The 24,274-nt window shown below is 42.1% G+C and overlaps 2 protein-coding genes across 2 annotated transcripts in view; one reads left to right on the forward strand and one right to left on the reverse strand.

Annotated features, from left to right (window-relative positions):
• The window catches only part of cutlet (chromosome transmission fidelity protein 18 homolog), a 116,062-nt gene extending 111,940 nt beyond the window's left edge, over positions 1–4,122 (reverse strand). The window contains exon 1 of the mRNA XM_075687099.1: positions 3,780–4,122. Within this exon, the coding sequence (XP_075543214.1) occupies positions 3,780–3,855 (76 nt within the window). The 5' untranslated portion in view covers positions 3,856–4,122. The remainder of the gene's footprint in view (positions 1–3,779) is intronic.
• A 326-nt stretch (positions 4,123–4,448) lies between these two features.
• Positions 4,449–17,161, forward strand: LOC142577472 (polyisoprenoid diphosphate/phosphate phosphohydrolase PLPP6-like). Its single transcript, XM_075687100.1, has 3 exons — positions 4,449–4,535; positions 9,368–9,620; positions 10,819–17,161. Exons 2-3 carry the CDS (start codon positions 9,386–9,388, stop codon positions 11,229–11,231), a joined length of 648 nt encoding a protein of 215 aa, XP_075543215.1. The 5' UTR covers positions 4,449–4,535; positions 9,368–9,385; the 3' UTR covers positions 11,232–17,161.
• The last annotated feature ends 7,113 nt before the right edge of the window (positions 17,162–24,274 follow it).

Here is a 24,274-nt window from a genome sequence, read left to right on the forward strand (position 1 = left end):
TAAGAAAAAATCGATCGGTGACTGTATTTATTTGCATAAAAGGTCGAATTTCCATACAACGAAATTTCCATATAACGAAGCTTATTGCCGATTTTACTGACTTAGTTACATCGAGGTTTAACTGTATTAAGTTCATAAATAATCATCCCACTTCACCTCCACTACTGCAAAGCTCAGTTATAGTGAACTTCGATACAGCAAATGTAAGCTCGATATAAAATGAGTTGGAACTATACGAAAGTTAGCAATGTGATGTACACTCATATTCAATATGAGCAGCACCCATGGTAGAAGAGGCTCCAAGATTGCATAGTGGCACCGATATATGAAAAATTGGTTTAATAAATACTAGCAATTGAAACAATGCTTAGTTCACCAATTTTTCACATATCGGCACTGCCATGTAGTCTTGGAGCCCCTTCGACCACAGGCACCGTGCATATTGAACGCGACCAGACATAAAACTCATTCAGTGCATCAAACTCATTCAGAAGCTGCTACCACCACCATAATGTATCTGCATTCACTCACAATGACAGCATTGGCAGTGTCCTGTACCTATTCTACACAGAGAAATGTGGCCTCGACCAACAATGCGCATAGCCTCAATACCCTTCAAGAAAAACTCACAACTTAGTACACGTACAGAGTGACTTGGCAAACCGGCAAGTCGCCATATCGCTGCACATAAAAGAAAGGCTTTTGATTTTAAAGTAGTTTGCCAATTTAATTTTATTAAGTGGAAGGCTCAGTGAGCAAAAACATCTTTCCTTTTCCATTTGTTATTTTACATGAAGTAATAATTAAACAATTTTGTTATTTTTGTTCCCACATGACACAATCTATTCTTTTGACCTGAAAGTGGTATTTGAGTGCAACACAGTAAAAATAAATCAAGACTAATTAAAAAACGATTGTGCGCCATCAGGCTATTATAAGTATGCTGTTCGTTGTCAGAAGTCCCTGGAGCATATTTATTTCACTTTATGAAAAAGCCAAGCACAATAAATTCACGATACACTGCAAAACAGGAATATAATATACATGGTTTAAAACATTTCTATATATAAGCCCCACTGAATACATTAAAGAATTTTCATGCATTCTGTAGTTCATTATAAGGTGCTCCACTCATTTTATTTCTCACTGTCTAATAATGTTTCTGCCATGTAAATTGAAGCACTCAATATAAAGTCTAATGGTATTACATAATAGTGTGATCTTCCAACTAGTTCTACGACTACAATTCTGATTATGATTACTATAATCCTGTGCTAGATTTCGACATGATTATCCCACAACATGACAGCTAATCACCATGCCTTCATATACTGAAGCAAAGATTCACAACAATGAATTTAGCAAATGAGTTTTTCTTTTGTTCTTATAATGACTGCATAACCAGTATTCCAAGTCACATTGTGTAACCATGCTTACAAACAAAGCTGGAATAGTTTAGTTATTTAAAGGTAAATGTGACTTTGTGCACATAAGTCCATGTGTCTCAGTAAAATTTCTTCTTTCTCCTAGTGCATCAAACAGTCAAAATGTTTTAAAGAAATCTGCACAGCAAAGAAAAATATTTGAGATTGGAGTATACGAATTTCATGCAAGCTCACCCATTTACATAAAATATTTTAGCCATTTATGCACAGAGAATCATGCTACAATTCATACACTTGACAGAATTTACAAGAGTCAGTGCATGCACAGTCATTAGTACATTTTTATAGTTCCTCAAGAACATTTCAGAAGTCAACAAACACAGGTGACAAAAATGTTGCACAAGAAAACTGGGTGAGTTGGAATATGAGCACTTGTGTCCTTCCTTCTTTTCTGTCTGTGCCTTGCCTGCACTGCTACATCATGAACATCATGAAAAGAAAGTTTGCACGAGAAGTTAATATCCCTACAGATAGAACTAGGGAAAATAGCTTGCAATATGTCTGGATAACATACAAGCAGAGAACTGCAAGGTCGACCTGAAGCATCACATTCTGGACAGCTGTTGAGTATTCACAAGGGGAACCAAAATTATGTTAAGAGAATACAACTTCTCCACCATCCTGCTTTACCAGGGAAGATGTCTACCAAGGCAAGACGTCACCACCTGGCCACTTCACACTAAGGAAAGGGCAATGCATGATGGTCGGAAATGACTAAATGGTAGCGGGAGAAACGCATGCTCGGTACAATACACGCAGTCATCCCACATACTAAACTAAAATGTGAACATAGTAGTGTTTTAAGTGACCTAATACAGTATACTATGACCTGTATGCTGTGATGAGTATATACAGACAAAAAAGATTAAAGGGCAATACAATGCTCATGGAGCATACAGGCTGTATGGAGAAATATTGACGTCTTTAGGAACACACTAGAACTTGGCTTGTGCATGTTACTTTCACAGAAAACTTAAAATTCTGACAGCAGGAAAACCCGGAATATGCACCAAACAGTGTAGACACACCTAATGGTAGAAACTGCCGGTTAAGAGACATGCCCACCCATTCATCGTCAACAGCTGTCAAGAGACAGTGCACAACACTGAAAATGATATGATTAAATTAGTAATTGACAAACTTATCCCTCTGGATCTGAGAATTGCAGTATCGTGGAAGGGTGAAACACGGCCAACAAAATTAAAACCGTTACAGCAAAACAACAAATGTTTAAGGTCACACTTGGTAATAATTACATGTGTGGTACGAGCACTTCTCTCGCACTTCATTTGTGCGTGAAGCTCGCAGATGCAAGGAAAAAGACTTTCTGCAAGCACAAAAGAATACATAGAGAGAAATCCAATGCACACATACAAATCTTATGTGGCATGAATCTTTAGTAAATCAGTTTATTTGATGCTATACAACTAAATGTGATGTGTACAATTGTTTAGTTTTCATCCTATGCACTGTGTAATTTCATGCAACCTTGATGTTTATACACTACGCCACTCACAAGCTATGCTGAAATGTAAGCACTAAATGAGGCAGATAAATATTGTGCAATAGCAACACAGCAATGTCACAATAACAATTAGGGCAGTGTTCGATACTTGTGGAGGAAAGAATGGTGATGAGGCAATATGTACAGAGAAGTATGGCAAGTATCTAAATACATTTAAGGATTCGATACACCTTGTGTCACTAAGGCACACACCCATTTTGGAGGATTCGAGAAGAATTGGCACATGCCCAGTTGCAAATAATCATGAATACATTGTTGCGCCAAAAGGGGAAAATAAAGACTTGGGTGGGAGAGTACGAAACGACAGACTGAATGTTTCGTACTCTCCCTTCCAAGTCTTTATTTTCCTTCTTTGGCACAACAATGTATTCATTAGATCCCAACCAACTCGCCCAGCAACAAGTTCTACTCGGCACATACTCAACGGCTCAAGAATGGGGTAGCCCAAATTTAGGATAATTAAAGAAGCTGTTGAATATCAAAGTGCTGTTGCAGTAAGAGATCTGTGCGGTTTGGAGATATCGGTTGACATTATATGTACAGTCTTTATGTCACTCTGTATGTATGAGTGTGCGCATGCATATATATATATATATATATATATATATATATATATATATATATATATATATATATATATATACGGCGAGATACCGACTGACTGAGCAGCAGCAGCCCCGCCAAACAAGCCTCAGAAGGCTAGGCAAAGGAAGATCCTGCTTTATAATAAATAAATAAATAAGGGCGGTCATGTGCGTTGAAGGCAGTAGCTTTTGGCGCATCGATCGCTCAGGCAGAGTGGAACTCACTGCTGTGGAGCTCATCCGCGAGCTCCAATTCATCCGCATAGAGGTCGTCGTACTCGTCGTAGTCACCGTAGTCCATTTCGTCTCGTCCCACAACACGGATGAACGAGGCTCCTACTAAGTGCCTGTAACGTTCAGGTCATTTAGGACCATCAAAAAACAAAGACTGGGCTTGAGCGCGTTGCAGAACAAAACTTTTTTGAATAATGTGATCTGCTTCCTCGCAGCAGCTGCGGATGACTACAGAGTATTTATACGCGTTCTGTGATTTAACTTTCACAAAAAAGCGCGCCCTCCGCGCGCTACTACCAGGCTCAGCACTACCACTACTACGGCTACGGCTACCAAGCAGGCGCCAAGCTGCTGGCTACGTTGCGATCATGTTGCGATGGAAACCATGCACGCATTGCATAATGTCAGATAACGCTGCTGCATAGAGTTTTCTACAAAAATTTTTGTAGGAAACTCTATGCGTTGCTGTATTTGTAAGCATACCATATGTCACTTTGGCCGAAAAAATTATGCTTTGCGCATCACTGAAAAGAATGCTGCTCGTCTAGATTGTAAAGGTAATTACAGCGTTTATTTTACGTAATTTTTAAGAAATTTTGTTTAACTGATTTTTGCTTGGAACAAAATGAAAAGTCGTCTAGCCACAAGGTTACCGGCTTGTTATGTTGTTCTGTTTTTGGATGTTGCTTCATGCGCTGTTTGTTCTCTGTGTGATCCCTTTGCTGAAGGTTGTGAGAAGTATTTAAGGTAATCCTTCACCTCATGATTTCCATACTTAGTGGAATATTTGGTATCTTCGTATATTACTTTGCTTTCTTATATGACTCGGTTTCGTTTAGTGGCTCTGCCTCGTTTCACCGGATTCATTTCACCTGTTCCAAGTTTCGCTTGTGTGGTTATGCTACTGTGAATGTATTCAAAAGTGTGTTTGAAGAGAAATGCGTGCATGACGGACTTTGCGGAATGGTGCAGTCCACAATGGCTTTCGTCGGCCGAGCCGTTTACCAGATAAGCGAAATTATCCGTGCGATGTACCAGCATGTGAAAATAAGGTGAAGTGTCTGCACCACCGTGGTCTGCACAGCATGCACACGGATTTTCAGTCGTTGCGAATTACACACTCGCTTGTTGCCGGCAGTTCTTTTTTTTTTTCCTTGTGCGTAATTCACAGGTAATGCAGCCGCTATGCGTCACTGAGCACAGTGTAATAAAAAGGAACGTATATGAAAAGGAACGTTTCTGCAATTAAATTGACAGTCACATTACAATATACGCCATATAGTGAAAGCGAAAGCAGCGCGCTCAAGACATTCATTAAATTACTTGACATTCTTATTCGAATACGTTGTTACTTCTTATTGTTTTCTCCCCCCCTCCAAGGTCGTGGGTTTGGATGCCTTAATTGACGCTACCTTAGTTAACTGCGCCTTAATTCGCACTAATTAACACAAGAAGTCGTGGGTTCGAATACCGTAACACTATATTAATTAACGGTGCCTTAGTTAACTTCGCCTTAACAACAAACATTGTGGGTTCGACATAATTTTGAGGGTAGGGCTCCCACCGAAGATAGTGGGTTCTAGTGCCTGAATTAATATATCGTAATTAATTAACATTGCGTTTTTTTTTTTTTTTGATGATGAGCGGCATCGGAGCCAGCTGCGGAAGAAGACAAACGCGAGAGCAGTGGCACGAGCGCGTGTCTGCGCGAGGCGAGCTCACGTGACTTAAAATTTCTGTACCGCAGGCAGCGTTTTCCATGATAGGGAGTATGAGCCACTTACGGCTTTCGCTTTAAAATAAAGAAAAAAAAAATGGGGAACTAGCGCGAACGATGCTCTAGCTAGCTGTCATAAACGGGTTTTCTCTGTGCTTGCATGGGTCGCAAGTTAAGTAAGTTGCAATACTTGATCGGGCACATTGACTTAATTTTAAAGAATGCATATTCCCAGGAAAAAGAATGTAGGAAATTAGCATAAAGGGTGCTCTTATCAGCAGTTCACAGGCTTAGTTTTGTGCATATGAGGTGCAGAATGGCCAAACCAGAGGAGGCCAAAGCACGGAACTTGCAGTGATGAAGTTATGTTTGATTAACCTTGATTAATTAAAAGATTGATTAACCTCCGCATACAGGATCATTTCCAGCCATTCATGTCGAGTACTGTTACTGCTTAAACTTTTCATCCTATACGTATTCCACACAATTAAACTATTAAAACAATTATTAAATGTCACCAAATAATAGCCGTTGCATAAGTTTCAAATCTACATCAACAACTTAGCTTCAAGCCTTTTTTTATATTGATATCCTTAAAGATTTCAGTCACATGTAGAAGTAGCCTCAACCCTTAAACACATATACCAACCTTTTTTAACGACCCTGTTTATAAGAACTCCATAACAAGAGCAAGTGAAATTAAGATCTTTATTCTGGTAAAAATATACAAAGTCATTTATACCATTACTATATGATACAGCTTGTAGAACCCGCCGTGGTTGCTCAGTGGTTATGGTGTTGGGCTGCTGAGCACGAGGTCGCGGGATCGAATCCCGGCCACGGCGGCCGCATTTCGATGGGGGCAAAATGCGAAAACACCCGTGTGCTTAGATTTAGGTGCACGTTAAAGAACCCCAGGTGGTCCAAATTTCCGGAGTCCTCCACTACGGCGTGCCTCATAATCAGAAAGTGGTTTTGGCACGTAAAACCCCAAATATTATTATTACAGCTTGTAGAACACTATGTAGACCAAAGAAATTAAGACAGTAGTGTTTCATCATGCTGTGCAACCATATACTTGCTCTCTGAGAACCAAATAAATTTTTCTCTAAATGAAAGTTAAGGAAGGCTGGAGCACATGTGCAGTTAAATGCATGACCTGCAGCTGAAGTCAAAGAAGAAAAGAATCATTTCGTGGGCTTACTAGATTTCTGATTAGATTTTTGTTTTTCAGGGTCGTGGGCTGGCAAGTCACTGTGGGAAATTTCATGGAGCTTCTGTTAACACCCTGCACTCACTTAGTCACCTTAGTCACCTTAGTCACCTTAGGTGACAACCTAAGAATTCAGTGGCTTATGTACTGCTGTCCAAGTCAGAGAATTTGTATAGATGCGCCAGCCAATTATTCGCTCATTTTCATAAGGTCGAGCAGTTTCTGTTTTCCTACGTGTTTAGACAACTAATTATCCATACAGATTTATCTTTGTGTCACTGGCCTTAGGATTAAACCTGAATGCCTTGGCAAATTTTATGGCCACTCGTGGTATCAGCACTCAGCCAAAGGTAATATTTTATGTAGAAACAACAAGCTTTTATTTTCTAATTAGCTTAGCATTTACATTTGCAGAGCAATTCTAGCCAGCACTGCTCTCTTTCAGAGGTGAAGTTGGGGCAAGCACTGGCTTCACCTCGCTCAGGCATTATGTTCCGGAGAGTGGAAGCATGGAGGGCAGGTGCACTGCAGTTTTGTGGGCAGAGCATGTACTGAATGTATAGGCTGTCACAAAGTATAGTTCCATAGCAACATCTTGATTGATGCAGAATATCGATATTCCTTTATATTTATTAGAGCACAACGGGGCTCAGCTCAAGCTTTCTCTCTAACACAGCAGCCTTAGCTTGCCAGGTTATGTTCCACACATGAGAGTTCTTTGAATTCATCTGCATGAATTGTTTCAACAGGCTGAAGAGGTGCATGCTATATGAAATTAATTTCAACCAATGTTCTGAAAGCTAACTGCCCTGTACTCTCTCTTTTGCACGTCTTCCTTGACCAAAGTGGAGGACAATGCTTAGGTTCAACGCAACTAACACGATTTTGCAATGTCCAAGCAAGAAACGTATTCATATAGAGAAACTTGAAAGTCAGCAGTTTAAAGTGTAAGGAAAAGTTATGGTTGTCTAGAGAAATTGTTGTTTACCATCAGCTCAGTCCTTTATAATCATTCACGTGTGCTGCACTAGACATGCAGTCTGCACTACTGTTTGAGCTGCTACTATCAGCATACCATAAGAAGCTGAGGCTGTATTCCATCAACAATGTTGCCATGACAATGGTAGACAGGGCTCTTATGCAATTTTTTTTACAGCATCACATGCTAAGGTTTCATTCCCGAGTTTTCTGTCTTTTTGGTGGACTGCACGACAAGTTCAAGGTTGAGCGAGATGCGCCATGTTTAACAGTTACTACAAGAGAATGAAATGAGAGAGAGAGAGAGAGAGAGAAAGAAAGAAAGAAATTTGAGGGAAAAGCAAGAGGGGTCAGCCTGAGCTGAAAGTCCTTTAGCCTGCTACTCTTCTCAATATATTCGGATAAACATTACTGGAGGTTTAGAAACGTGTTTGTAACTACTGGTAGATGCCATAAGAGTTCCCTTGTTAAAATTGAAAAGTCATGTGGAGTTTTAAGACTGATAAATTGCAAGAGTGCCACTTGGGGAGCTCCAGGGCGCTTCTAAAATTTGTAAGCAATCACTGTGAGAGAAAAAAATTGTAGCTTGAAACTTTACACAATGTTGGGGTAGTCCCTCTAAACAGTCCTGGTGATTGCAAGATCTCTGAAAGATTACAAAATGTATGGCAGGGTTTGAGTAGACCGAGGCAGTGCATTGGGAGTTCATGATGGCAGAAGTGTGTAGATTGGAGTCAGATGCAGTTTAGGAGGTAGAGCAAAGCGAATGTCATGCTTGCGCTTGAGCGTGCTTCTAAAGTGACGTGATGCATGATGTCATGCTCATGTATAAAACAAAGCACGCTCTTTATTGGCTTTCACTGCCATGTAGTCAATGAAAAAAAAAAGATTACACCCAAAGAGCAAAAGGCCAACGTCCAGTGTGTGTGCAGTGTCTGAAACAGCAAACACTATTAAGCATAAAATTGCTTGGCTAGTCAAATCATGCACACTTTCCACAAGGATGAAAAATTCCGTATCTGTCTCTCTTTTGTGCTTGTGCAGAGTACATGCTTTTTCAAACCTGTGTGCTATTAAGCAAAACACTTGCATGTTTGCTAAAGGTAGCTATTGTTTGCTGTTGATTTTTGGTGACTGGACAGATAGGAGGAGACTGTAGTAGGTTCTGTGCCACATAATGCATGGCACTGTCTCTGGTGTATCAGGTTGCATAAATTCGCTAGGGTGCTTTGCCATACCCCTTCTACTACATTTGGGAGAACGAGGCACGTAAATTAAAAAAAAAAGAACATGGTACCGAGTGTCGTGCTCTATGTGCAGCCAAGTGGTTTGTGCTCTGTGTGCCACCAAGTAGTTGTAACTTTAGTCTGATCTGTTTTTTGAAGTTATGTACAGCCTTTGTCGAAAGAAACACAGCCACTGAGCGCATGACCATAGCTGACTCTGTGGCACCTAGCTGACCTCCTGTCACACCTGCACTGCTAGAAAGTTCTGAAGAGTGGAAAAAACTCTTGTCCTTGCCCTCTCGAGCTTCTAGCACTAGAGGTTGCGCTAGTGCACTACAAATAGCCAGGGTTAATCTACTGTAATAAAGGCTGTGTACATGGTTCTAGACACCGGTTAGGCGGTTGCTGCCATGCAAGTTCGCACCTGATATTTTGTATCATGCAGGAGAGTGGCAGCTGGGCCATGTCTGGCTGGAAACAGCACCCTCTGCTACTGCAGCTGAAGGCTGCTGATGAGCAGCTCTCAAGTGGCCTGTTCCTGGCCTCAAACAATGGTTCCCCTTTGGCCCACTACCGGCCCATGATGCAGATGCTTGAGTACTCAGCACATGGCATCCCATGGCTCTTGGTGACATGCCTACTCATTTGGTTCGTCACTGACCAAGATTTGGAGGCATTTTACGTCAACTTGCTGATAGGTGCGTGCTACAGTGTTGTTTTTAAACTACATGTGTAGAATGTTTGTTATTCCAAGCATAACTTGAGTGAAGGTTGAACTTTTGATTTTTTTTTTATTATTATTACGAGTATCTGGCTGGGACCAGTTCACTGTCATTCACGGTGACCGAGCCTAGTTCATAGTAGCTTTTGCTTTTGATTAATCAAATAACTGTCAGTAGGTGTGTGCTTTGTTCAACTATAGTACCACACAGCCTTTAGCTTCTGCTTCCTTTTTGTTGTAAACAGAAGAAACAAATCCATTATTCCATATGGACCAAAAAGATATGCAGTGTAATATTTTAGGGAAAGTGGAGAAGTGGTAAGTGCAAAATCTTCTTTTAAGTTTGTTAGAATAAAAATGAAGGTCACTGTAGCAGAACTGTACCTTACCAATGGCTTCAATGTCTTTACTTTTCGCAGTGCCAAAAAAATATTGTTGCAGTTCTTAGTGGGCATTATAGTTGGCTGCTACAATACCTGTGCTGCGCAGTGATGCATTTGCTCTGCACACATTTGCTCTGCATTTGCATTGCTTATTGCACTGAATATATGCTCATTTTAGCTCCACTTTGTTCTCACAGCACAGGTTCCAGTTCCTGTTGCACATTTTTAATGCATTTAGTGCAGTGGATATTGGAGTGGAAAATATCTGCAGCGTTTCCCATAACTGAAGATCCACTCAATCAGCAGCTCTCTGAAAGCAAGTTGGTCCAGCTGGGAATATTAAGGGGACACTAAGGAGAAATATTACTACATCAGCCTTGACTGACAAAGAATTCTTTAAAAACTTGGTTTCCGTTAATTTTGCACGAAGAGGTTCATTACTGGAAGAGAAAACACAGGTCAAACGTTCATTTATTGAATTTCACAGCAAAACCTCAGAGCCTCTATGCAAATGTGATGTCATGGATGTCAAAGTATTTTATCATATTTGCTCTGTCGATGCGTGCTCGTGATGTGGCATCGCAGTCAATGGCAATGCGATTTTATCTGCCGTTTTGCTGCTACAGACGACAGGCGCCAGCTTTTTTACTCAATGGGCCATTTGACGTTTTCGCATCAATAAACAGATTTAGCTATATTTTGCTAAACGCAATGTGTTGATTTTAGTGGCCTGCAGTGGCTTCTGTTTAAAGCCACCGAACTCTCAAGTCTTATTTTTGCAACTACTTGCAGCACTCGTGTTGGACCTCATTGCTGTGGCCTGTATTAAGGCAGTAGCTCGGCGGAAACGGCCCCCAGTCAACGTGGACGACATGTTCTTCACGGTATCAATCGATAACCACTCATTCCCATCGGGTCATGCATCACGTGTCGTCTTCCTTGCATGCCTGTTTATGAACTACACAACAATCAATGTGGTCTTCAAGGCTGTTTCATTGGTGTGGAGCCTTTCTGTGGTTGCATCACGGGTGCTGCTGGGACGGCACTATGTTGGTGATGTGGTGGGTGGTGCCATACTTGGACTGATTGAGTATTTCATCATCATGAACATCTTTTGGATGAATACTGACACTGCACTGAGTGTTGCATCGTTCTTCACAACATTTGATAACCTGCATGGTGGCATTAAGGAAGTGGAGGTTTGAACAAAGTTGGGTGGCTGCATGACACCTCTGGTTTTAGATAGTGTCGTCACTTAATGCCCCTCTTTGTGGTGCTCATGTTACAGCCCAGTGTTTTTGTTGTGATCACTTCATCACCATTTTATTTTGGTTCGAAATAGTGTGAGCAACAGATACAGCAGCAGCATAAGACACCATGAAATAGTTTGCCGATGCTTTTTAGCTTACAGTAGGCTACATTTAAGATAAATTTGGAGATGCCTTCAAAATCAGCCCATCTCCTAAAAAGTTCGGCACCTCGCCAGATATTATCATTGTAAATAAGCAAGCCTGTTGCATTGATCACATAGTGATAATTGTTTCTACAAAATATTGCACCTATATATGCCACAAAAGCTACTGAAAATTCAAAAGAAAGCATGCACATTATTTGTATTAATGCAGCCATTCTCCTTGCCTGCAAGCTTGTCCAAGTTCTTACCTGCACAATCCAAGATGATTATGCACTGCACAACATAAAAATAGCCAGCCTAAGTGTGAACACGGGGATTTCCCTGATTATCATAGTGCATAAAACTGCTGCCAGAAATGCACTGCACAGTAAGGAGGGAAGAGATTTAAAAAAAAAAAAAAAAGACTGACTGGGCTTGGGTATAAGTGTGATGTGGGGCCACTATGGCAAAAGGTAAAAGAGCAATGTGGCTTGCAAAACACTATTCCAGGCAATGGAATAAAGCTTATGCTACAAGGAAGGCAGCTCCCATCCTTGCATTCACTTGCTTTTATCTCTGCCATTAGTAAACCGTTTTGAAAAATTGTTGATAAATTGCTTCCTGAAAGACACTTCACAGCTTCCAGTACATAGCAAATTTTTTGATGGTGCCTAGTGAGTATTTTTTTTTTAAGTGCACTGAATTAGTGGAAGAATAAACAGAGGTCCCTGTTTTAGAGGTTAAGAAGAGGCTCAGCTTATCAAACTATCCATCTAGACAAGGTCCCTCTTGAAGGGAATATACAGTGTATAATGCCAAGAAAAGAAATAAGACATACTCTTCTATGACTTCATAACAGTAAATGCATATTCAATAAGAAAAATGCCGACAAGGGAGTTCTTCAAGGGTCCACTTTCACTAGTACTGCATAACCCATTGAATTTCCTTCTTTACGAAATGGAGCTTGTGGGCATGATTCGGTATTGAATGCCAATCTCTTAATACAAACTGTAGTGTTGTAAACTGAGACTCTGGCATTGTCGCATGCCTGCACATGTTTATTCAAATTGTAAATTGCTGTTTGTATCACTGATTAGAGTTTAGGAACATAACATAGCATATATCGTCCACAGCTTATGAAGCTAAATAAATCTAAGACCATTTTGTCTTGGGTGCAACCTGATTTTACTTTCTTTGGTAAAAACAGCCCAAGATATCCTCAAATGATGGAACTGCATCTAGAAAAATACTCACTTTCTGCCCAGTTAAACCAAAAGAAGAAGTAATGATAGAAATTAAAGGTGCTTAATCCCACAAAGCTCAAACACCATTCCAGATTAACAAAAATTAAAACTTGATCATCTTTATTTTTCATCATAAAAAATACATTTGTACAAAAAAAACAGGGATATGGCATTTGAGTTATTAATCAATTAGCATATTGAATAATTAACTAATTATTAACTGAGTTGTCAAGCTATCCACAACTGAAACTGCTCTAGCATGTCAAAAACACCACTATGGGACCTTCATTGAGTTTCCCATGCTTAAATCAGCATTTTGAGGCATCAAATTCGGCGTATGAAAAATTATATGTTGGGCTTTCTGAGGTTAATATTTACTTAGTGATATATGTGAAGCCCATAAATCAATGCCTTTGTGTTTGTTGGGGGCCATGTAACGGTGCTTTCCTGTCCAATAACATAAATTAGCTTGTAGGTCAAATTATTAGGTGCTGGGAGCAGCTAATTATACTTTCAAGCTGAAAAGCTGTGAAGAATTTGAAACATGAAATCCTGCAATATATAAAAACTTTCACAATTTTGTGCTTTTAAATGGAACATTAAAACTGTGCTGGTAATGCGCAACCGCAGTAATTGCAACTGTGGGTCGTTTACCTTGAAAGAACTATACAGTATCCCAGCTTTAACTTTAGCCAGAGTTTAAAAATATGCCGATGCACTCCAAGATGACACGACCAAATGCATGTTGCTGACTATTGTATGGAGTAAGTCACACTATTTTTTGTATTCTGCTTAATTGCATAATTAGTCTAGATTAGTTAACCAACTTTGGAAGAAGCAAAGTTAGGTAAAAAAAATTCCATTTAGAAGGTTGTAGAGTGCTTTGCAAAACATCCATTTAGACAGTTTCCAACTTTCCATTTTTTGGCATTAGTGTTTTTTAACTTACTGCAGATGCCTGCGAAATACAAAAAAATGCCACGTGACATGTCCGCTTGCATGCCGTGATTTCAGCGCTCCCAAACGCTCCGTGGGTTGCACCTGCTTATCGTTATCATAAACCGCCACGAGGAAAGTACATCGGTGGCGTAAATCGCACAGCCAGTGCCCGCGTCACTGCGCTGTGACCTTTTAAGCAGCAGCAGCACACCCTGCTAGATGCTATGTTCGTTCGTACAAGAAACGTTGGGAGCACTGCAATCATGACGTGCAAGTGGGCATGTCGCGTGGTATTTCTTTTATTTTGCGGGCATCTGCAGCAAGCAGAAAAACACTACCAATAGATGGAAAGTTAGAAACTGTTTTTCTGACATCTTGCAAAGCGCTCTAGAACTTGGAATTTATTGCCTAACTTTGTTGTTAATTAATCTGGACATAGCGACTCCACAGCCACCGTAGTCCTCCATAAAGCAAGCAACAAAATCCCAATAAAGAAAGGCGTCAGGCAGGGAGATACGATATCTCCAATGCTATTCACAGCGTGTTTACAGGAGGTATTCAGAGACCTGGATTGGGAAGAATTGGGGATAAAAGTTAATGGAGAATACCTTAGTAACTTGCGATTCGCTGATGATATTGCCTTGCTTAGTAACTCAGGGGACCAATTGCAATGCATGCTCACTGACCTGGAGAGGCAAAGCAGAAGAGTGGGTCTAAAAATTAATCTGCAGAAAACTAAAGTAATGCTTAACAGTCTCTGGAGAGAACAGCAATTTACAATAGGCAGCGAGGCACTGGAAGTCGTAAGGGAATACATCTACTTAGGGCAGGTAGTGACGGCGGATCCGGATCATGAGACGGAAATAATCAGAAGAATAAGAATGGGCTGGGGTGCGTTTGGCAGGCATTCCCAGATCATGAACAGCAGGTTGCCATTATCCCTCAAGAGAAAAGTATATAATAGCTGTGTCTTACCAGTACTCACCTACGGGGCAGAAACTTGGAGGTTTACTAAAAGGGTTCTACTCAAATTGAGGACGACACAACGAGCTATGGAAAGAAGAATGATAGGTGTAACGTTAAGGGATAAGAAAAGAGCAGATTGGGTGAGGGAACAAACGCGAGTTAATGACATCTTAGTTGAAATCAAGAAAAAGAAATGGGCATGGGCAGGACATGTAATGAGGAGGGAAGATAACCGATGGTCATTAAGGGTTACGGACTGGATCCCAAGGGAAGGGAAGTGTAGCAGGGGGCGGCAGACAGTTAGGTGGGCGGATGAGATTAACAAGTTTGCAGGGACGGCATGGCCACAATTAGTACATGACCGGGGTTGTTGGAGAAGTATGGGAGAGGCCTTTGCCCTGCAGTGGGCGTAACCAGGCTGATGATGATGATGATGATGAATTATGCAATTAAGCAGAATACAAAAAATTGTGACTAACTCCATACAATAGTCAGCAACATGCATTTGGTCATGTCACCTTAGAGTGCATTATCATATTTTTAAACTCTGGCTAAAGTTAGCTGGGACACCCTGTATAAAACAGAGTCGTGAATGGCGTGCTTCGCCATTGTGTGGTGCATGTCTTCTACCACGACTTATTCTGGCAAGAAACAGCATGTTGCGGGACCTCATAGGTGTGTATCAACTTAGGAGACTGCAGCTCAAGTACAGCACGCAGCAGAATCTGTGGTTTTCACATAAGGCATTACGTAAATATCTGGCTTCTTCTTTTTTTTCTTTCATATCTTTAAAATAAACATTAACGTATGTTGACACTGTGCTCCTTGTAGCAGTTGTTTTATGTTCATTGTATATACAGTTGCTTCCCATCTACTGTGCTTCAGCTTTTTAACTAATCACTGACAAGTTTGATTAATGATTAATGCAGCTTTTATCAGTGAGAATGCTTGCAGCAGTGCTTAGTCAATTGGAAGGGACAGTCATAAACCATCCTTATGCTTCATTCTTCAATCTCAAAATTTTCACAGGTGCTAGTGAAGCGTGCCTCACTGCTTCATGATACACACTGCTCCCACTAACTTTGGTGCACTTGCATTAGGGTTCTAATAATGCTTGAAAACCACCAGGAAAAGTATTTCTTGGGCAATGAGGGCACACTTGCACAACTGCCTGTAGCAGGTGTGTTGTAAGAATAATTCGTCTTGTATGTCTCGACTCCTTAAGTTGTTTTGCCTTTGGAACTTTTGCTGTTGACAAAAATGTCAAGGCAACACACAAGCCACATTTTTGCACACTCACTTCTCTCACACACCTTAAATTGAAACCTATCCAGTTGCTGTTCCATGGTGCATACTTTCAAAGAGTGGTGACCTTGGGTGCTGCTTGCTAATGCCATAATTGTTAATAGGTAACTAACCGAAATATGAGCATTTTCCTAATGGCAGGACAGTGCACACGCCTAGCAGAGTAGCAACACAGCCGTCAAACCCCAGGTTGAGTACTACAGGAAAGATTTAATTTGAAGCACTTACTCTTTGTGTGGTGGGAATTGGAGGCTTCTACCATGGATTTTTGATGAGAACAAGGGTGTGACCTGCCATATACACTGAAAATGCCATAAGTATGTATGTCTGTTACCATTCTGTAGTGCCACTAGCCAGGGTCGGGTGTTAGGAACCAAAATGTTGGAACTTTAAATCTTCGTCGTGACAATTAGCAGTGAATTGTGCGCTCACTTCCAGGCAGCCAGAAAACTAATCAGGCATTCTTAGAATAACTCTACTGATTATGCAGGCTGTATTCCATCCATGCCAACTGTGTGATGCAAAATTCACATTTTGCTGGTTATCTCTGCCCATCAGCCAATGTATGACTACTTGGCCATCTGACTGGAAACAAAAAGTATCCTTGTTAATTATTCCCAGAATAATGCAACATACACGCTTTTTTTCTATATGTAACTCTAGTGTAACTGATTGTTGTGTAGGTACTGCTACTGCTACACATGCTACCCGAGGCATATCACTTCTTTGCAGAGCAGTGACTCAAATGACCCATGAAATAGAGCTGGCTGACATTGTGGCCTGATTGTCTTGCTGGCCCTATGAGATAATACAGCTGCTTGAAAGAATGTGTGATGTCTGCTGAATATTGCTTGTGCACAACACAGTAGGTGGTGCATAAACATTCATGTAAGCAAGACATCACTGTAGACATATACTAGCTTGGGTTTTCGTACTAACAAAGCCCATGAAAAATACTAACGGCCCATGACGTTTGCTCAGACTGGTTCTTAAAACAAGGGCATTTTCTTTCACTCTGCCTCATGGAATGAAGAGTTAAAACTTGATTCATGCTTCGTCAGATAACAGGTTATTTTACTTTTCTGATACATGCAGGGCGCAAATGGGCATTTACATCAGTTGTGGGCCACAAATATTGAAACTGGCGACTGCATGTGTTTTGTTTTACAATATCTGTAGCGCTGATATCGTGATAGTCAAACATATCGTGATAGTCAAACAAGTATCATGGAGTAAAGTCTTGCATTTCAATGATGAAGATACTTAAATAAAACTTTTTTAACCAATGTTTTTTGAATTTTTTTTTAGTTTTCTACCTGTTGTTTGTTTGCGAAATTGTTTTTGTAAGAACTCTTTTTCTTAAGAGACTAAACATGATTGCACATGTGCAGCATAGGTAGTCATAAGAACTGCAAGCTAATCATTGTGCTACATGTTTGTTTCAGTGTTTGTGATCATTGCAACAGTAGTGGTATATATATCTAAAAAAGTCTATTTTTCAAAGCTATCGAACTATCGCTAGAATCTGGCCTAGAGGTTCAGGCACAGTTGAAGTTTCTTCTTTTGCTTTTTCTGTTTGAGAAATTTTGTTACAACCTTAACCTCACGGCTAAACATCGTTATGGCATCCACCATATCACTGTTATTTTAGTTGCTGATAGCAGGCTTGCATACGCTTGAAGTGGAATATTTCGATACTCTATTTATCTCCCATAGTTGTGTGCCTTGACCATAATGACTTTAATAATGGTGCCAAAAAGAACCTCTTGTACTGGAAAAAAAGTTTTACATATATATATAAGGATTCAGTATATGTTGGAATGTTTTTTCTAACCAGACAGCTTGATGAGCAAGAGTGCTATGCAATGTCTTGCATGTGTGTGCCTGTAGCTGCTCTTAGTTACAATGCAAGGATGCTATCACAGAAGCTTGTTCACAGTTCTACATACTACTCAAACTTGTTATATTGTCTTCCCAATTTAGACATGCTTTTCTGATATTGCGAAAACAGAGAACGCCTGAATTTATGTTTCTGAAATCGCCAGTCACAGTTGTAGTGCTTGCACAATGTTTTCCTGGGGACTCGTGTGTGACTTCAAGCTTGAAGTCTGAATGGAGTTTGCTGATGCATGACCATGCCACAATGTGAATTCCAGTAAGTATAACGTGACAAGTGTGGATTACCAAAAGGTTAAACATACTTGCATGTCACAGTGACATGTTTGCACTGCAATGTTGTTGGGAATTAGTGGCCATGGAAAAGCAAGGTTCACTTTTCTTGCTTTTAGTTAAATTACTTATCATGTTCTACAGGGGGCACCATAATTACTATCACACACTTGGATCAATAATAGTGCCTCTGATTTTTTAGCATTTCTCCACATTGTTTCTTCAGTATTTCTTTGGTATTTTGACCATATTTAATGCTGCTTTGTTCATTTTTCACAAAATGGCATGCCCTAGCTCACATCAACCCACAATCTCGTCCCTGAGCGAGGCCAGACATTCTCTTTCCGAGGTTGCCAAAATTCTAAAGATTACTGCAAGATTGTCCACTGAGCTCTCAAATGTGGCAAATTTAATTACTTAAACCACAATGGTCATCTTGTCTCTGTGGTCTCTTCTCAGTTTTAAGAAAAATGTGAAGAGAATCCAATGCCGGCCATGGAGAAGTATCAGAAGGTTAGCCTTTGAGCTGAATGTGTCGGCGACAACAGTGAGAAGAGCCTTGCAAACTGTAGTGGTGGTCATCCAGCTAGTTATAGCAAGTGTCCTACTCGGGCAATGGCAATAAAGCGAAAGAAAACGTTTATCTTGGGGCCAACAGGAAAGGATGAGAAAAATATGACGAAGAAAAAGACGGAGAGTCGCAGAGAGTCAGACGAAATCAAATGGAGCTCAAAGAGTGAAACTGATTACCCAAGCCTGAAGCCTTCTCCAGGAATCCAGGACACAGTGGTGCCATCACACAGCGGACCAGCTAAAGCAGTCAAATCAATGAACAGAGGCCCCGTAGACGAGAAGACTGCTGAATAACCGGAACAACGAAGTTATGTGTCTGCACTGCAGCCACCCCGATCGCGTTGCGATGAAAAAACACCACAGGAGGACTGTCAGCAGGTGCTACGTGCTTTCTTTAAGGCTTTGCGATCACACATAGAGAAGATGCCGGCGAGCTCGATGAAGGACATGCTCGAAGTAGTCCTGGCTCTCGAGTCAGTGATTCTAAGCTCTGCCTCTTCTTAAAGCACCTAGCAATATGGATGTGGTCGGGACACAATGTTCACCATCTCACCCAAAGGTGCCACTTATTATGCAATGTAACCGTGCGGGTCTTGCCTGCCATTTACCTGAACTGTCGCTTTTCTTACGCAACATGCCTGTGCCAATATGGGCCCTGTCCGAGGCTGGTCTTCCAAATTCCAGATCAATTGCTGGTTATGTCGCACATGGAAACCAAAGTATTCCGACATTTCTGAACAGGAGCGCCGTGCCATATGTCAGACGTGAAATACCACATTACATTCTACCAGTTCAAGACCTTTGCAGCAGTGCTTTGGAAGTCACTGCTGTACAAGTGCGGCTGGGAAACCAAAGCCTCAGCGTGGCCTCCGTATATGTGAGCCTCGCCTGAAGGTCTCGATGGGAGAAATTATGAGAGACCTCTGCAGCCGCTGCCCAGCTCCGAGGATTATATGCGGGGACTTTAATGCGTACCATACTCTCTGGGGTGACAAGGCGATTGATGCACGTGGGAAGCAAATTGTTAGTGCTTTAAACACCGAGGGACTCTGCGTGGCAAATGACAAACAGCCAACGTTTTTTCGACCACCGGCCTCTTACAGTGTCATTGACTTGACGTTACACTCAGCGGACATCCTCACATCGTCAACGACATGTAAAGATAGAATGGGCAGCGACCATTTTCCTGTCTTTGTTAACATTGCTGGATATAGAACCAACGGTCGAAGATTCTGTCCTGTGACGCATTGGGATACGTACAGGGACGGCCTAAGCGAATCATCTGGAGACCTGTTCGCGGACATGCTACATAGCAAGAGATTAGCTACCGCTGAGCTGAAGCTACCCGACCACTTCCCCGCTCCGGATCTAAAGCCCAAAAATCTATGCGCTGCCCGTAGAAGAGCGGAACGGAGGCTGATGGAGGACGAAGGGCGACCCACCAATGAAGACTATATATAACAGGATTAACGCAGTGATTCGGCGTTACACAAGGAAACTAAGAAGAGATCAATGGGCAACATTTTGTGCAAGCCTATCGGTCTTCACGCCAGTTCCAAGGATATGGTGGGTTGTTAATAACCTTGCTGGAAAGTTTCGACCAAACAAGCCATTTGAAGCCCTAGCATTGAAGTTAGGCAAGACGCTCGCTTGTCTTGCGAATGCCTTTGCTGAAATATACTCTTCCGGCAGGTCAGCCGGCACAACCAACCCACTTCCGCTGCTATTGTCGTCTGTAATGAATGCTCCTTTCACACTCAGAGAGTTGGAACTAGCTGTGAGCAGCCTCCGACGTCGCTGTGCGGTGGGACCTGACGTTATCAGCAATCAGATGCTGACTAACCTACCGGTTGAAAGACGACGTGATTTGCTGGCATTCTTTAACCAAGTGTGGGCCAGTGGGGATGTCCAACATCTATGGAAGGTAGCATGGGTGGTACCGATTCTGAAGCCTGTAAAGAATCCTGCAGCTCTGGACTCAATACAGACCGGTATCGCTGACTTCTTGTGCAGTGAAGCTAATGGAGAAGATGGCATGCACAAGACTCACTTGGTATGTCAAGCAGGGTCGAACACTACCATCGTGCATGACTGGGTTTCGGCAGCGTCTAAGCGCTCAAAACAATGTGCCGGACCTGCTAAGCCACATAGAACATTACAGTGCGGATGGCCTGTCGACACTTGCCGTTTTCATGGATGTTTCCAAGGCTTACGACTATGTGTCTCGAAGAGCCATCATCAGCCAGTTACAAGTTATAGGCGTCACAGGTCATCTCTTGCACTTCATACATACATTCCTCAATGATCGTCGCATCAGTTCATCTTGGCGACACTTTGAGCGATGAAATACGTATATTTCGCAGCGTGCCACAGGGGAGTGTTTTATCTTCCTTATTATTTAACATAACCATAAGTAGCCTCCCAAGAGTACTAAACCATTGAACACCAGTGAAGATATCTATATGTGCCGATGATATCTGCATATGGGTCTCCGGCTACCAGTATCGCCACCTCGCACGAATAGCCCAGGGAGCAGTAAAAGCCATTCAGGGCCACTTGGCAACGATTGGATTATCACTATCAGCAGAGAAATCATCATTCGTACTATTTCCTGGAGTGAAAAGAAAATCTACACACTTGACGCTGAATTTGGACGGATACCAGATTCGACAAGTCACCAACGTCCGATTTCTTGGGTTTACCTTAGACCGCAGGCTACTCTGGCATCGCAATGTTGACCACATTGTGACGTCATCGTCACCCAGGCTACATGTGCTCAAGCGAGTCGCTGGCATATGCTGGGGCAACCACCCAACGTCGACACTATGGCTACATACAGCGTTGGTTACCAGTCGGATCCTGTATCAGCTACCTCTGATGTCACCCGCAGACAGCCAATACTAGTGCTCAGAAGCTATGCACAGAAAAGGTATCCGACTTTGCCTTGGAGTCCCTCAGCCAGCGTCAAACAAGAAAGTGCTCTACGAAGCTGAGTCACGCCCTCTGCGACTTCAGGCTGCTCAGGCTCTCATGATCCAGCTACTACGATTGAGTGAGTCTACGCCCGGCAAAGCCCTGTTACGACGTATAGGCAACAGGCCGCGCTCACATTTTTATGCAGCAATGAACACGCTTCGCATATTAGGATTACGCTGCTCAAGAGAGAGAGAAAGGATAGAACCACCGTGGACATTCGAGGACATCACATGCAACTTAAGTGTACCACGATTGCAGTCAAAGAGCTGCATTCCATCTGTAGAAGCCAAGTCATTAGTCCTGGAACATCTGAACACGATTTACCCGAATCACCTGCAAGTATACACAGATGGCTCTGTCAAAGCAGATGAAGACCACTGCGCAGCTGCATTCGATATTCGCTCTCTAAGATATATGTTGTCTGGCCGTCTGGACTGTATAGCCTCGTCGACAGTTGTGGAAGGCGTAGCAATAGCTTCTGCTCTGCGCAAACTAAAGACTTTGCCTCCGCAGAATGTGGTTGGCCTTACGGACTCAAAGGCCGCGTTACAACAACTATACCGTGGTCTGCCATCCCTCAAGTTCCCACGCAAATCACTAGCCACCGTGAAAGAGCTCAACAACAAAGACTTCACAGTAAAGTTTCAGTGGATTCCCTCCCACATTAGTATCTCTGGCAACGAAAAAGCTGATGTGCTTGCATATGCAGCGCTCTATCATCCTCCCAAAGTCAAGGCTCCAAAGAGTAATCAAGTGCAAAAATCTGACATTCAAAATCACTTTGCGTTGCTTTGGGTTCCACTGCATATGCCCTGCGTAACCAAGAGATTGCACCGAGAGGAAGCCTCACTTCTATATCGAATAAGGACAGGATCTGCTAATACACCGGCCTGGTTATTTAAGACGGGGCGAATCAATTCTCCTAACTGTATGGCATGCAACAAGACAGGAGACATTGAGCACTTTTTGTGGTCCTGCCAGAAATTCCAAGATGAAAACGACGCTTTCATGAAGAATCTGCAAAAAAAGGACCTTCCGTATGCGTGCCTGCAACACCTTATATTTGCCGAGGGATCAGTTATAGCCCGCAAAGAAATTTCACGTCTCCATATCGAATTCTTAAGAGAGACTGGTTTGATGGACATATGGTGAAACCCTTCAGTGGTATTGTAAGAGACGCTCGGGCGGAGCAATTGCCGGCCTTGACCGCCAGGCTAAACCCGCCTGTTGCTACAATTCACCACCACCTTGCAAAGGGAGTTCGAGATATTCCCCTACAAGTTCCAAAGAAGGCATGGACTGACAGAGGTGCAGAGAAAAGGAAGATGGAAAAGAAATGGCGGGCCATGAATAAGCATGGGCCATGAATGGAAAACACTTGGGAACAGTCTTCACCAATGAGAAAATTTTTGCGTTAGAGGCCCTTCACAACACTGGGAACTCTCATGTGCTTGTTCCAACATCAGAACTTGCTGATGCAGCCAGCTGAAAATTTTTTCTAGACTCTCATGCAGTGTCTGCCATGCTTTGAGCCGGGGTAACCGCCAGTGGCCACATTGTTCTTGTTCTCATGACAAAAAGTGCATAAATCGACACTCACACATACATTAGAGATATTCTAGAGCCTCATTCACTCCCAATCCCACTTCTACGTGGAATCTTTGATTTTGCAGCAGGATGGCGCCCCAGCACAGCAATCGAAGATAAAATCAACACCACAGCAGGGGTGTCACGCTCTCATGCCTGACTTTATTTCAGCTGAAGAGTGGCCAGCGCACTACCCTGATCTGAACCCTATGGATCAGAGTAGCCCACATATAGCCCACACACACCACATATGTGTGTGGGCTATTCTTGAAAAGAAGGCCCACACCCATTGGCATACCAGCATAGTGGCCCTAAAAGCATTGCAGGAACGAGTATGCATAAAAATTTCTCTGGGAATACCTTGCAGGCTGCGATTTAGGCCTACCCAGAATGCTTAAAGGCCATCATCAAGGTCAAGATCGGAGACATTCAATAAAATGTGTTTCATTCCTAATACATTCAGTAAATGCCCTACAAATGATCTACTGGGATTTTTTTATTCTCAACCAAAATACTATACTTCATCTCATAAGCTGGTTGTAGCACTGCTGAAGGTACGAGGCGTTCACAGGTAATATCCTTGCGCAGCGGTATATAGTTATGGGCGTAACTGGCTGATTATTGGCTACACTAGAGAGTTTTATTTTTGCTAGCTACATGATACGGTACAGGAATATATGTCACATTTTAGGACCTTTGCATGTGCACATCGTACACCAAGAATTACTGTGGCACTTACTGCCGGTAACCGTAATGCCATGCACCCTAACTGTGGCAACAAGGCAGCGCCCATACAGCACCGACCGCCCGCTTCGATCCGAATTCGCACCTGCTTCTGGCTCTCCACCCCGTCAGCAAAAAACAAGCGGCAAAATCTGTCGTTGCTAAGTCCATATGAAGCTTAGGTCAAATCATTAGGTACATTTTGTCATAATTATTAAGATCAACAGTTTGATTTCACGTTGCTAGGTCTACGGACACGGCACGGAGCCGTAAAACTGGTTTGATTTCTAGTTAGCAGATTGGGCCATAGCATTAGCATTGGTGATGCGTTGATGATGCAGAATGCTATAAAAGCCTAATTGTTCACTGCATC

This window comes from Dermacentor variabilis, chromosome 1, assembly GCF_050947875.1.
Source record: "Dermacentor variabilis isolate Ectoservices chromosome 1, ASM5094787v1, whole genome shotgun sequence".
Lineage (NCBI taxonomy): Eukaryota > Metazoa > Arthropoda > Arachnida > Ixodida > Ixodidae > Dermacentor > Dermacentor variabilis.